At 41.0% G+C, this 14364-nt stretch overlaps 1 protein-coding gene across 5 annotated transcripts; it reads right to left on the reverse strand.

The window, feature by feature from the left end:
* Window positions 1–6915: 6915 nt before the first annotated feature.
* On the reverse strand, window positions 6916–13795 carry LOC102078667 (macrophage mannose receptor 1-like). Of its 5 annotated transcripts, none has more exons than XM_025901881.1 (7): window positions 13046–13795; window positions 12724–12858; window positions 12373–12563; window positions 11614–11815; window positions 11126–11464; window positions 10014–10105; window positions 6916–7473 (listed from the first exon to the last, which is right to left on the reverse strand). In XM_025901881.1, the coding sequence occupies exons 2-7, from the start codon at window positions 12755–12757 to the stop codon at window positions 7357–7359; spliced, it is 975 nt and encodes a 324-aa protein (XP_025757666.1). In that variant the 5' UTR covers window positions 12758–12858; window positions 13046–13795; the 3' UTR covers window positions 6916–7356. The 5 variants fall into 5 exon arrangements, with proteins under 5 accessions (XP_025757666.1, XP_025757665.1, XP_025757668.1 ...); XM_025901880.1 differs by having other exon boundaries at window positions 12724–12819; window positions 12975–13795; XM_025901883.1 differs by having other exon boundaries at window positions 12975–13795.
* Between the last annotated feature and the right edge of the window lie 569 nt (window positions 13796–14364).

Raw genomic sequence — 14364 nt, forward strand, 5'->3', positions numbered from 1 at the left:
CGGTGGCATTTAACTTACTTTAAATAAATAATTTAAAAGAAATAAACACTGTAAAATTCGACCAAATCATTGGTTGCAGTATATTAATGACTAACCTCGTATTGTGGATGGATTATCTCAGTTGTTCTCCTGACTGAAGTTTGGTCCGTTTACAGCATCCTGCCATGTGATTGCATTTGTCCCTAACCATCAGGAACCCTCACGTTAACTTTTATCCAGTGGAAAAAAGTTAGCGTTCATCCTCCAGCTTCACTGTGTTTATGCTATTCTAACATTGCTGTGTAGATAGCGATCACATACAGTGGGATGCAAAAGTTTGGGCAACCTTGTTAATAGTCATTATTTTCCTGTATAAATCGTTGGTTGTTACAATAAAAAATGTCAGTTAAATATATCATATAGGAGACACACACAGTGATATTTGAGAAGTGAAATGAAGTTTATTGGATTTACAGAAAGTGTGCAATCATTGTTTAAACAAAATCAGGCAGGTGCATAAATTTGGGCACCACAAAAAAAGAAATGAAATCAATATTTAGTAGATCCGCCTTTTGCAGAAATTACAGCCTCTAAACGCTTCCTGTAGCTTCCAATGAGAGTCTGGATTGTGGTTGAAGGTATTTTGGACCATTCCTCTTTACAAAACATCTCTAGTTCAGTCAGGTTTGATGGCTTCTGAGCATGGACAGCTCTCTTTAACTCACACCACAGATTTTCAATAATATTCAGGTCTGGGACTGAGATGGCCGTTCCAGAACGTTGTACTTGTTCCTCTGCATGAATGCCTTAGTGGATTTTGAGCAGTGTTTCGGGTCGTTGTCTTGTTGAAAGATCCAGCCCCGGCGCAGCTTCAGCTTTGTCACTGATTCCTGGACATTGGTCTCCAGAATCTGCTGATACTGAGTGGAATCCATGTGTCCCTCAACTTTGACAAGATTCCCAGTCCCTGCACTGGCCACACAGCCCCACAGCATGATGGGACCACCACCATATGTTACTGTAGGTAGCAGGTGTTTTTCTTGGAATGCTGTGTTCTTTTCCTCCATGCATAACGCCCCTTGTTATGCCCAAATACCTCAGTTTTAGTTTCATCAGTCCACAGCACCTTATTCCAGAATGAAGCTGGCTTGTCCAAATGTGCTTTAGCAAACCTCAAGCGGCTCTGTTTGTGCTGTGGGCGGAGCAAAGGCTTCCTCTGCATCACTCTCACATACAGCATCTCCTTGTGTAAAGTGCGCCGAATGGTTGAACGATGCACAGTGACTCCATCTGCTGCAAGATGATGTTGTAGGTCTTTGGTGCTGGTCTGTGGGTTGACTCTGACTGTTCTCATCATTCGTCGCTTCTGTCTATCTGAGATTTTTCTTGGTCTGCTACTTTGAGCCTTAACTTGAACTGAGCCTGTGGTCTTCCATTTTCTCAATATGTTTCTAACTGTGGAAACAGACAGCTTAAATCTCTGAGACAGCTTTCTGTATCCTTCCCCTAAACCAGGGGTCGGCAACCTGCGGCTCCGGAGCCGCATGCGGCTCTTTAGTCCTTATACTGCGGCTCCGCCTGGTTTGGGCAAATAGAAGTATTTAGCTGAAGTGTATTTTATTTATGTTAGTTCTTTTTAACTTGTAGTTCTAAATTGGAAGATTATTGTGATATTGAAATATAAAAATAAAATTATATTCTATTATTTTTTCATCGCTCAAAATAAGAGTCACACTCGCGGAAGCCGGTGTACCCGCCGAAACGCCGTGCATTTATCGAGACTTTCAACCCCAGGTAGGCCAATTATGGATCTTCGGATCCACATTATGTCAGCAGCTCCACCGTGAACTATGTTAAAGACAAACACCGTTCACGCCTGACAGATGACAGCTTACAGTCCTGCGTAAACTGACTTCGTATAGCCCCGATTTGCGGACTCTGTGCGCAGAGGTTCAGGAGCAGAAATCCCATTGTAAACAAATCACGGCAGACCCGACGATGTTTCCATGAGCGTGCTTTTGGGCATCTCTTTATTGAGCCCGACATACACCACCAACACAACAACAGCACAGATAGCGCAGACGTAAAGGCAGCGAGGCGTGATTGCGGGTGTCGCTCAGGTGCGTCCGCCTCCCCTGCAGCGGCGCTGCAAACCACGCCCCGCCGCACGCATTAACCAGGTAAAATACATATTTAGGCAGAATTTTGCAAATATCTATTTTTCATTTTTCAGCAGCATAGTGCTTTTTTCCAATTATTTTTTAAGAGTCAGGTCAAGGCTCCAACAGCCCAAAGGCGATATAAGGGAGGCGGCTCACAACAGTTTTTGTTTGCTACATGGATCATTTTAGTTCAGGTTGGTGTCTTTCCTTTTGTTATATTTCTTTAAGAGTTCAAAATGTGTTGATTACATAAATATAATTTAATTTTCTCTGTAGCACTTCATGGATTTCATAAGCAACACACCTTAGTTGTTCACACAAAGCATAAAGATAAAAAAACAATATATACAGTGTTATCTTAATTTTAGATGTCAAAAAGTATTTGCGGCTCCCAGTGTTTTCTTTTGTGTGGAAACCGGGTCCAAGTGGCTCTTTGGGTGTAAAAGGTTGCAGACCCCTGCCCTAAACCATGATGGTGAACTATCTTTGTCTTCAGGTCATTTGAGAGTTGTTTTGAGACCCCCATGTTGCTACTCTTCAGAGAAAATTAAAAGAGGAGGGAAACTTACACTTGACCCCCTTAAATACTCTTTCTCATTATTGGATTCACCTGTGTATGTAGGTGAGGGGTCACTGAGCTTACCAAGACAATTTGAGTTCCAATAATTAGTTCTAAAGGTTTGGGAATCAATAAAATGACAACAGTGCCCAAATTTATGCACCTGCCTGATTTTGTTTAAACAATTATTGCACACTTTCTGTAAATCCAATAAACTTCATTTCACTGCTCAAATATCACTGTGTGTGTCTCCTGACATTTTTGTATTGTAACAACCAACGATTTATACAGGAAAATAATGACTATTAACAAGGTTGCCCAAACTTTTGCATCCCACTGAAGCACATCATTATAGTAGTAATGATGAGCTAGTCCAACTTCAGTAACCCTACAAACGTCACTGCTGTTTAATTTTCTGTCTTCATTTATGTTGGAAGTGATAGCAGAGCTGTACGTTTTAATTTGTTTCAGAAATCTCGCAGTCAGAACATGCTATATCATGTTTAGGTAACTAGCAAAACTAGCAAGCTAAATTCTGCTAACTTCCTGCTAACTTCTAACTCTGTTAAATGTAATAAATTCTGTTTTCATGGATGCCTGGATGTTAAACTTAATTGTGACACCTGGTAAAGCAGCAACGCTGATCATTTTATTAAAGATGAAAGAATTTAGACAGTTTTTAACTCTCAGTGATGCCACAGTGTTCGTTTGACTTTGGGACCTGAAGTTTTGGACCCAGTAGTCAAGAGCGTAATTCTCATACAATCCATCAAGCGGTGCGGCTTCATAGCTTACCAAAGTTGTACTAAAAGATTTTTTGACTGATTTTTGATTTTTATATACCACATAAAATCAGTTTGAGGTCAGTAAACACAACCAGAATTCATATATAAGGCACACTGGATTATAAGGTGCACGATTTTTGAGAAAATTAAAGGATTTTAAGTGGTATATGGCTCCAATAGACATCAGTTCACTAAAGAAACTGCTGATAACGGATATGCTGAGGCCTTTTAATTATGTAGTGATGTCCTGAAAACCTGAAACACTGTTAAGTTCTGTTATTTTAATTTTCAATAAAATACTTATTATTACTGAAGAACAAAAGGTATTGAGCAGGCTGAGAACTGAGCGAAGGCAAAGTTTTAGCAAACCTTAAATGCTGATCTGTATGCATTGGTTTATGATGCACATCAACTTTTAAATGTCCCCCATTACTGATGGAGATCTCACAGTCTAAGAAGGCTTGCCTGCCACTTTTCATGTCCTCTGTGGTGAACTTGATGTGTTGGTTCACCGAGTTGATATGATGGTGAATCATGATAAATTTTGAGGTTAGGACTCTTACAGAGAATACGTGAGGTAGACAGATGTGGTGCCACTGTGGTGAAATAGCCTTAGAAACTAATCACAAGCATATGTGATGCATATGTGAGCTCAGCTCTTAAACAAACATCACCACACCTGGCTCTGATCTGTACAGTAAATGGAGCTATCATAATATTTTACATTCCATCCACTTGTGTCAGTCCTCAGTCCTAGACAGGCTGCACTTAATTTCTGAAATCCATAAGTCATGTTTTATTGCTTACATTTCAACTCTCTGATCTTTAGTTATCAATATGAGCTGTATGAAAAGAGATAAAATTATGCAGCAACAGGCATAACTCATAGATGAAGAGCTGAAACTGGTTTGTGTTGTGGTCTTTAAACTGTTTAAATCCTCACCTCTGACACTGGAGCAGACTGCCACAAATTTTAGATAACAAGGTACATCATTCCATTCTCCGTTACCGGCCATCTGTCCACATTCTTCATTATCGTTCTGGTTGTTTGGTTCACCAGGTGCCCAATTTTTGAACTCAGCTTCATTGTTTTTGTAGACGTCTGTGCCTGACATCAACCATCTCCAAGTCTGATTGTATAACCCAATCCAGCCGTACTGCAACAACAAGTTTTAAAATGACTTTTTTTAGGCTCCATAGCTAACATCTCTCTCGATCCCCCCAGGAGAATAAACCAGCTGTGGGCAGACCACAGCGACCTCCCTGAACAGGGTCCAGTAACCATCACAGTGGCAGACATCCAAGAAAGAGTCTCCAATATGAAGAATTGCACAGCACCAGGCCCTGACATGGTTCACGCCTACTGGCTGAAGAAGCTGACTGCACTCCACGAGCGTCTGGCAGCACAAATGAACCAGCTGCTAGTTGACAAGAGACACCCGGAATGGCTAAGCGAAGGTCGGACGGTCCTGATCCTCAAGGACCCCCAGAAGGGACCGGTCCCCTCCAACTACCGACCAATAACCCGCCTCAGCACCACGTGGAAGCTCCTGTCAGGCATCATAGTGGCTAAGATGAACAGGCACATGGCTCAATACATGAGTGGGGCACAGAAAGGGATGGGCAAGAATACCAGAGGCCCCAAACACCAGCTTACTGGTAGACCGAACAATCAGCCGAGACTGCAAGACCAGGCTGATCAACCTGTGCACTGCCTGGATTGATTACAAGAAGGCCTATGACTCAATGCCCCACAGCTGGATACTGGAATGCCTAGAATTGTACAAAATCAACAGGACCCTAAGAGCCTTCATCAGGAACTCAATGGGTATGTGGAAGGAACACTAGAGGCCAACTCCAAGCCCATAGCACAAGTCACCATCAAGTGTGGGATCTACCAAGGAGATGCTCTGTCCCCACTGCTGTTCTGCATAGGCCTGAACCCCCTCAGTGAGATCATTGACAAGACTGGCTACGGATACCGACTACGAAATGGAACAGTTGTCAGCCACCTCCTGTACATGGATGACATCAAGCTGTATGCCAAGAGTGAACGAGACATCGATTCACTGATCCACACTACCAGGCTATACAGCAATGACATCGGGATGTCATTCGGACTGGAGAAGTGTAGTCGGATGATAACAAAGAGAGGGAAGGTAGTCAGAACTGAGGGGATCGAACTACCAGAAGGCAACATTGCAGACATAGAGGACAGTTACAAGTACCTGGGGATCCCGCAGGCGAATGGGAACCATGAAGAGGCCGCTAGAAAAGCTGCAACCACCAAGTACCTGCAGAGGGTCAGGCAAGTCCTGAGGAGTCAGCTGAACGGTAAGAACAAGATCCGGGCCATCAACACCTACGCCCTGCCCATGATCAGGTACCCGGCTGGGATAATAAGCTTGGCAAAAGGAGGAGATAGAAGCCACTGACATAAAGACAAGAAAGCTCCTTACCATGCATGGAGGGTTTCACCCCAAGTCCAGCACCCTGAGGCTGTACGCTAAGCGGAAGGAAGGGGGCCGGGGACTGGTGAGTGTCAGCACCACAGTCCAGGATGAGACAACGAACATCAGCGACTACATCACGAAGAAGGCACCAACTGACAGCGTGCTCGGTGAATACCTCAGGAAGCAGAAACCCAAGAATGAGGAGGAAGGAGAGGAACCATCATGGAAGGACAGGCCCCTGCACGGTATGTACCACCGGCAGATAGAGGAGGTGGCTGATATCCAGAAATCCTACCAGGTGCTGGACAAAGCTGGACTGAAAGACAGCACAGAGGCACTAATCATGGCAGCACAAGAACAAGCTCTGAGTACAAGATCCATAGAGGCTGGGGTCTATCACACTAGGCAAGACCCCAGGTGTTGCTACAGCCTGCTGTCACCGTCTTCAGTATTCGGCAAATACATTTGACATTGATTTAACTGTTCTTCTATTAACATCAACACACAAACTGTCACGACTAGGGCAGCAGCCGTGTGATGTGTGGAAAGGAGAACTCAAATGCAGCACTTACTAAGATGTGAGTGTGGTTTATTAAGAATACAGAACACAAAGTGGGGATGGCAAAACAGAACTAAGGATAAACTAAACTGGGAGAAACTAAACCATAGAATAGCAAACCTGAACACGAAGGGAGGACAGCAGGGAGAGCATGCAGAGGATTCACAGAGTAATGCAAAGAAACACAGGGGATGAACACAGACGACGTGACGAGGAACAGAGGCAGACACACACTAAAAATACACAGAGGGACACTGGGAAATAACACACAGGTGGGAGACACAGCTGGACCTGATTAACCTGACGAGACAGGGGAACACTAACACCAGGGACCAACAGAGGGAGCACCAACCCAGAAACCCAGTATCCAAAACCCCAAAACACAAACCATCTCAAAACAGCCCACAAATAATAATAATAACAGTAATAAATACACCAAACACAAAATCAAAAAATTACGCTAACGCCATAACCGCACTAACGTGGCAAATCTCTGTTAGCAAGTTAGCGCGGATCACCCCGTGCGTGGGGCTGAACTGCTTTTGTGAAGAATGCGCCATCTTTACAGCCTCAATCAGCTTCTAATTCTGTTTCTACTGCACCAAATACTCAGCTGTCTTTAAAGTGCAACAGCGAAAAACCGCATGTATTAAAATTACAGTGTACTGTCACCAAATACCCAGCAAACGTCCCGTGTTTTAAATGTTAACAGGTAAGAATAAAACTATGTAAAGACATCAAAATTAGATTTGTGTTTTATTTGGATGAAGATATTCACACAAAGTGTAGAATAATATGATAATATGGCACAATAGCACTTGAAAGGTCGAAGGAGAAAACAACATTTCTTGAACTATTTTCAGACGATGCTCTTCTTCGTTTCCTCGTCCTTGTAGAAGACCGATCCATCTGACTGCTTCCTCCAGCTCAGTTTGACGTCTCCCTTTACTCCCTGCTCCTTCAGCGTCTGTTGGATCTGAGACACACAAAAATACTTTCCTAAATATTACTCAGACAATAATATACACTAAATTCTTCAGAAACTATTTTTTAGGAGAAGATATTTAAATTTGCAGTAAGATTTCACAAGAGAGTTGATGACTAATAATAATGTCTAATAAAACTACAAAAGCATGTGAGATTGGTCCAAATATTGGAAATGAAATATATAAAAAAGTTATTATAATGTGTCATTAAAACAAACAAACAACAAAAACCAAACCAATCCCAGATGTAAATGTGGCGCAGCTACTCTTAAAGGAGGACTATTTGAACACCTTGTACTTTTCAGACTCTGGTTACTATTTTTAGATCGCTCTGTGAAAGCGTCGTACTGACCACGTGTACTTTTATATCTGTGACTTCAGTGGATCTTAAACTTGTGCACAGAGCAAGCACTCATTGAATAAAACTAACCTGATTTTCATAACTGGGACTACAACAAGCTACAAACCAGAGATCATGGTCCTAACCTGAGGCATCTGGCTTGAACACTGTGGGCTGTTGATTTTCACAGTACTCAAAGGATTACTCACCACAGCTTCATCTGCCAGGATGAAACAGACTGAGACTCATGGCTCTTACATAATGCTTTTCTAGTCTAACTGAGAACTCAAAACCTGACTCAGCCTAAGGTACATGGGCTGAAGGAGCCAGGGATGGAACCACGGTCCTTCCTTAGACATGATCCCCCAAAAATGGAGCTGCAACTTTAACATCCTGAGGTATGTGTGCAAACAATCATGACAAAACATTTTGTGTAGAAAACTTTAATAAATGATGAAGTCATCTTTAATATTCAGTGTTTTGTATATTGAAGAAAAATGTATTTATATGCTGTAATAAAGCACTTGTTTAGTGATCAACTAGAAGTAATACACTGCTTTAAGTTTGATTTGAGAAAAATTATTGTTTATATATTGTTTTGAAGCAGATACAATAGACTGGCAGTTTTAGTGACACATCACGAGGACAGACCTAGAAGTAGTGAGAGTCTTAGGTTGCTCACACAGTCGTGCAACTGAATTCAGCCAGATTGTTAAATAGATCCACATTCAGTGTTGTGATAAAGCCAGGAGCCAGGATAAATTTTCACTGCTATGCAGATGACACGCAGCTCTATCTATCCATGAAGCCAGGTAACACACACCAATTAGTTAAACTGCAGGAATGTCTTAAAGACATAAAGACCTGGATGGCCGCTAACTTTCTGCTTCTTAATTCAGATCAAACTGAGGTTATTGTACTCGGCCCTGAAAATCTTAGAAATATGGTATCTAAGCAGATTCTTACTCTGGATGGCATTACCTTGGCCTCCAGTAATGCTGTGAGGAACCTTGGAGTCATTTTTGACCAGGACATGTCCTTCAATGCACATATTAAACAAATATGTAAGACTGCTTTCTTCCATTTGCGCAACATCTCTAAAATTAGAAATATCCTGTCTCAGAGTGACGCTGAAAAACTAGTTCATGCATTTATTACTTCCAGGCTGGACTACTGTAATTCTTTATTATCAGGATGTCCTAAAAACTCGCTGAAAAGCCTTCAGCTGATCCAAAATGCTGCAGCAAGAGTCCTGACAGGGACTAGAAAGAGAGAGCAGATTTCTCCTGTTTTGGTTTCCCTTCATTGGCTTCCTGTTAAATCCAGGATTGAATTCAAAATCCTGCTCCTCACATACAAGGTCTTAAATAATCAGGCCCCATCTTATCTTAATGACCTTGTAGTACCATATCACCCTATTAGAGCACTTCGCTCTCGCACTGCAGGCTTACTTGTTGTTCCTAGAGTATTTAAAAGTAGAATGGGAGGCAGAGCCTTCAGTTTTCAGGCCCCTCTTCTGTGGAACCAACTTCCAGTTTGGATTCAGGAGACAGACACTATCTCTACTTTCAAGATTAGGCTTCAAATTTTCCTCTTTGCTAAAGCATATAGTTAGGGCTGGACCAGGTGACCCTGAATCCTCCCTTAGTTATGCTGCAATAGACGTAGGCTGCCGGGGATTCCCATGATGCATTGAGTTTTTCCTTTCCAGTCACCTTTCTCACTCACTATGTGTTAATAGACCTCTCTGCATCGAATCATATCTGTTATTAATCTCTGTCTCTCTTCCACAGCATGTCTTTATCCTGTTTTCCTTCTCTCACCCCAACCGGTCGCAGCAGATGGCCCCGCCCCTCCCTGAGCCTGGTTCTGCTGGAGGTTTCTTCCTGTTAAAAGGGAGTTTTTCCTTCCCACTGTCGCCAAAGTGCTTGCTCATAGGGGGTCATATGATTGTTGGGTTTTTCTCTGTATTTATTATTGTGCGATCTACTGTACAATATAAAGCGCCTTGAGGCGACTTTTGTTGTGATTTGGCGTTATATAAATAAAAATGAATTGAATTGAATTGAATAAAGCTGCAATTCAGTGAGAGCTTCAATTTTTAAATACATGCACACATACATATGTAGACGTATGTGTGCATGTATAATCTCTCTCTCTCATATGTATTAATAAATAAACATGACGTACCTGGTTCAGCATGGCTTCCATCACATCAGGTTGGGTCAGATCCAGAGCAGAGTTTATCAGATTCACTCTCACTACTTCCTTGTAAACAGGTGCTTTTAAAATAAGAACAAATTGTTACATCCTTCATCAGCTCTATAGCTTTCACTTGCATTTTCATACTCTGCTTTTAAATACGTAATTTACTTGCAATAAAACACTTATGAGTGCCAAAATCTCAGATTAACCTTCCTGGTTCGTTGTTTGCTGTTTTAATTTTATATATAAGCGACAACCAGAAAACAGAAATGGCCCATTTGTTATGACCCATCCTGTCATACTAATATTCACAGTAATATTACAGTGTTCATTTCAAACCTCTGCTGATGTGTAGTATAAACAACAATATAAGGTGGAACACATCGTGTCTCTTTAGAAAAATAACTACACAGTAAATAGGGCTGGGTGTCGTCACTGATTTCTATAATTGATCCGATTCCGATTCAATTTTGATTCAGTCAGAAATATTATAATTCTGATCATTTATCAGTACATATCCATATTTTTATATCTATGTATAAAAACAAAGCTGACACTGTGAGACTTCATCAGAGGCATCACAGCAGATGCCTTTGTGTCAAAGTAACTGAGGATAAATTACAGAAAAACATGAGCAGTTAGAGAGGTTTTGTTAGAGACACAATGTTTTGCAATTTGACATAATTTCAAAAATGTTTACATTTCTTTGCTATTAAACAGCAGAAATGAGACTTTCTTGTTAAAGGTCATTTTTGAAAAAAACCCCTTAAAACAAAACAGAGGCCAACATCGCTGAACACAACGGTAGATGCAGCTTCCATCACAACACTGAGTGTGGATCTATCTAAGCATCTGGCAGAATAAACTGTGTGACCACTTGAGGTTTCTGGGTGACAAAATGTGAAACCAGCAGTTAGGAGGTCACTGTACTGGACTGTTTTCTCATATACAGTTACTTTCACATATTGAGCAGCTGCCACCACAACAGTGGATGTACAGCAAGAACCTTATACCTATAACCTGCTCTATTTACATTAGGATGTAGTTTGTAAATTGTGACCAATAGCAGCCTAATGTTTCAGCCAGTAAATGCTTACCAACATTGCAAACAAATTCCTTCTTTGAGTCACAATTCCAGTCCTCCCATTTTGCATTGTCTTCAAAGTTTGCTGCCACACAAGACTCTGCTCCAATCTTGTTATTGGGTTCATTTGTTTTCCAATATATATATGAGGGTTTACTTCCATCTGTCCACTTCCAGGACTCTCTGAAAAGGCCAATCCACACTATTAGCCCTGTAGGTACCAGGTTATCTATCTTCTGGTTCTCTGTCATGTTCATCACACTGGCCAGGTCTGTGTAATGAACTCTGCAGTAGCTCTGGGCGTTCGCCCATGACATTGGATTGTTAATGTAGACAAATGTCCTAGTCGACCCTGAAAACAGACCACACTCAAGTGCTGTGTACAACCATAAATGCATTTTTAAGTCTAAAAGTCTAAAAAAAGTCTAAAATTGTTGAAACATCAATCAAAGTTCAGCAACAAAAATTTAGAACATGACCTGCTTTGTTGAAAATCCTCACCTCTGTTATCAGAGCAGACGAATCTGTACACATTCACACAAGGTGAATCAAACCATAGTCCATCAAGCATCCGTACGCAATATTCGTTAATCCATCGGTTATCTGGTTGTCCAGGTGACCAGTTTCTGAACTCAGCCTCACTGTTTTCTGACATTGGCCACCTCCAGCTGTTCACGTCATCATACAGCCCGATCCAGGCTCGCTGAAAGCACCAATGGATTTGTTTCATTAGACATAAGATATATGAGTTAGGCTGTCAGATTATAAGTACTGATATATATATTATAAAACATTTCCTATTTTGTGAAATTTTGTGATTTAGTTCTTTAATTTTTTTCATTTCTATTTATAAAGATTAATACAAATTAAGAAAATCTCAATTAATTTGTAGATTTTTGTATCGCAATTTTTCTGTCAAAGAGATTTTCCACTTGACAAAAATTATATTCAAATACTTGGAAGTTCACAAGATCCTAACGCTAACCTATTTCAGTTCAGTTCAAAATGGTTCAATATAATTCAGTTTTATTTACATAAAGGCAAATCACAACAACTGTTGCCTCAATGTGCTTTATTATACTGTAAAGTCAGATCCTGCAACAATCAGATGACCCCATGTGATCAAGCACTTGGCAACCGTGAGAAAAGTGATCTTTCAAGCAAGTATAAAGTTTAAATATAGTTCAGTACCATAAAATTAAATAATGTACAAATACTTAAACTCCTACTGTCACAAAAAAAGCCAAAAAAATAATTTACATTGCCGTATTCCATGGTGGTCATTTTGCTTAAATCTACTGTGCTGTTCAGCATCTGCACATCCTTAAAGTCTTCTACAGTAGCCAGGTCTGTGTATTTGTCTCTGCAGTAACTCAGTGCTTCAGTCCAGTTCTTCAGCTCATAAACAAACTGGTAGTAATGTTTAACATCTGAGGCGACGGCACACAGGCCTGCAAACACAGTAAATAAATGAATTTAGCCTCACTGGTACATTTCTGCGTAATTTTTTATTTTGGCAGAAAAATTGTGTCAGTAGTAAATATAACGCGCTAATGCATCATCTTTTTCATTTCTGTGAAGAAAAACAATGAAAGGGAAATTCAGACTTGCCTGATGCCGCTATGATGAACAGAGCTTTTTCCATTCTTGTATGTTCCCTGCTTTCTCCTTTGGTCCGACTGTTGTGAAATGACTTCTCATCTTCATCTTCATGCAAAATGAATATGCAAGTTACTTCCAAGGAGGCTATGGATGCATGTATGCAGAAGTTAATTCAAAACAAGTCAAATCAGTTTCTATTACAGTCATTCATTTGCATGAGGGCGTCCTAGCTAATAAGGACATAAAGGAAACCTACTTACACCCCATCTGGGAAAACATGGAAGGAACAGAAGTAATAAGATTCATAGATATTTTATATACACTTTTATACCACTTCATGAAAAAGGTAAAGCCTTCAAATCACACAAGCACGAATATTATGAGATGGGCCGGCCCAAAACTGGAAGGTCTATGTCTGATGTCAGTGTATTCAGTTTGCATCCTCCCTCTCGTCATGGTTATTAGGTTCATCTGTGTCTTCCTCCTGTGTGCAGTTTCCTCGTCTCTGTTTGTGTGTTTAGTGTGTGTTCTCTCATCTGCTTTTCATGCCCCTGCAGCCCAATATATCGACTAGTACAGGGGTCGGCAACCTGCGGCTCTGTAGTCCTTATAGTACGGCTCCGCCTGGTTTGGGAAAATAAATTTGTTTTTTAAGTATTTAGCTGAAGTGTATTTTATTTATGTTTATGTTCTTTTTTAACTTGTAGTTCTAAATTGGAAGAGTATTGTGATATTGAAATATAAAATTACATTCTATTATTTTTTGATCGCTCAAAATAAGCGTCACACTCGCAGAAGCCGGCATACCCGCCAAAACGCCGTGCCTTTATCAACACTTTCAACCCCAGGTAGGCCAATTATGGATCTTCGGATCCACATTATGTCAGCAGCTGTTCTCCACCGTGAACTATGTTAAAAACAAACACCGCTCACGCCTCACAGACGACAGCTTTCAGTCCTGCATAAAGATGACAGTGACTTTGTACAGCCCTGATTTGCAGACGCTGTGCGCAGAGGTTCAGGAGCAGAAGTCCCATTGTAAACACATCACGGCAGACCCGACGATGTTTCCATGAACACGCTTTTCAGCATCTCTTTATTGAGCACTTTTCACACACGGTTGCTGTACGCATACAGCCGGCTGTAGCTTTTCAGCTCACAGCCCGACACACACCAACACAACAGCATAGACAGCACAGACGTTAAGGTGGCGAGGCGTGATTGCGGGTGCCGCTCAGGTGCGTCCGCCTCTCCTGCAGCGGCGCTGCAGGCCACACCCCGCCACACACATTAACCAGGTAAAATACATAGGCAGAATTTTGCAAATATCTATTTTTCATTTATTTTCAGCAGCATAGAGCTTTTTTCCCAATTATTTTTTAAAAGTCAGGTCAAGGCTCCAACAGCCCAAAGGAGATATAAGGGAGGCGGCTCACAACAGTTTTTGTTTGCTACATGGATCATTTTAGTTCAGCTGGGTGTCTTTGCTTTTGTTATATTTCTTTAAGAGTTCAAAATATGTTAATTACATAAATAAAATGTAATTTTCTCTGTAGCACTTCATGGATTTCATAAGCAGCACACCTTAGTTGTTCACACAAAGCATAAAGGTAAAAAACAGTATATACAGTGTTATCTTCATTTTAGATG

This window comes from Oreochromis niloticus, linkage group LG20 (genome assembly GCF_001858045.2).
Source record: "Oreochromis niloticus isolate F11D_XX linkage group LG20, O_niloticus_UMD_NMBU, whole genome shotgun sequence".
Taxonomy (NCBI): domain Eukaryota; kingdom Metazoa; phylum Chordata; class Actinopteri; order Cichliformes; family Cichlidae; genus Oreochromis; species Oreochromis niloticus.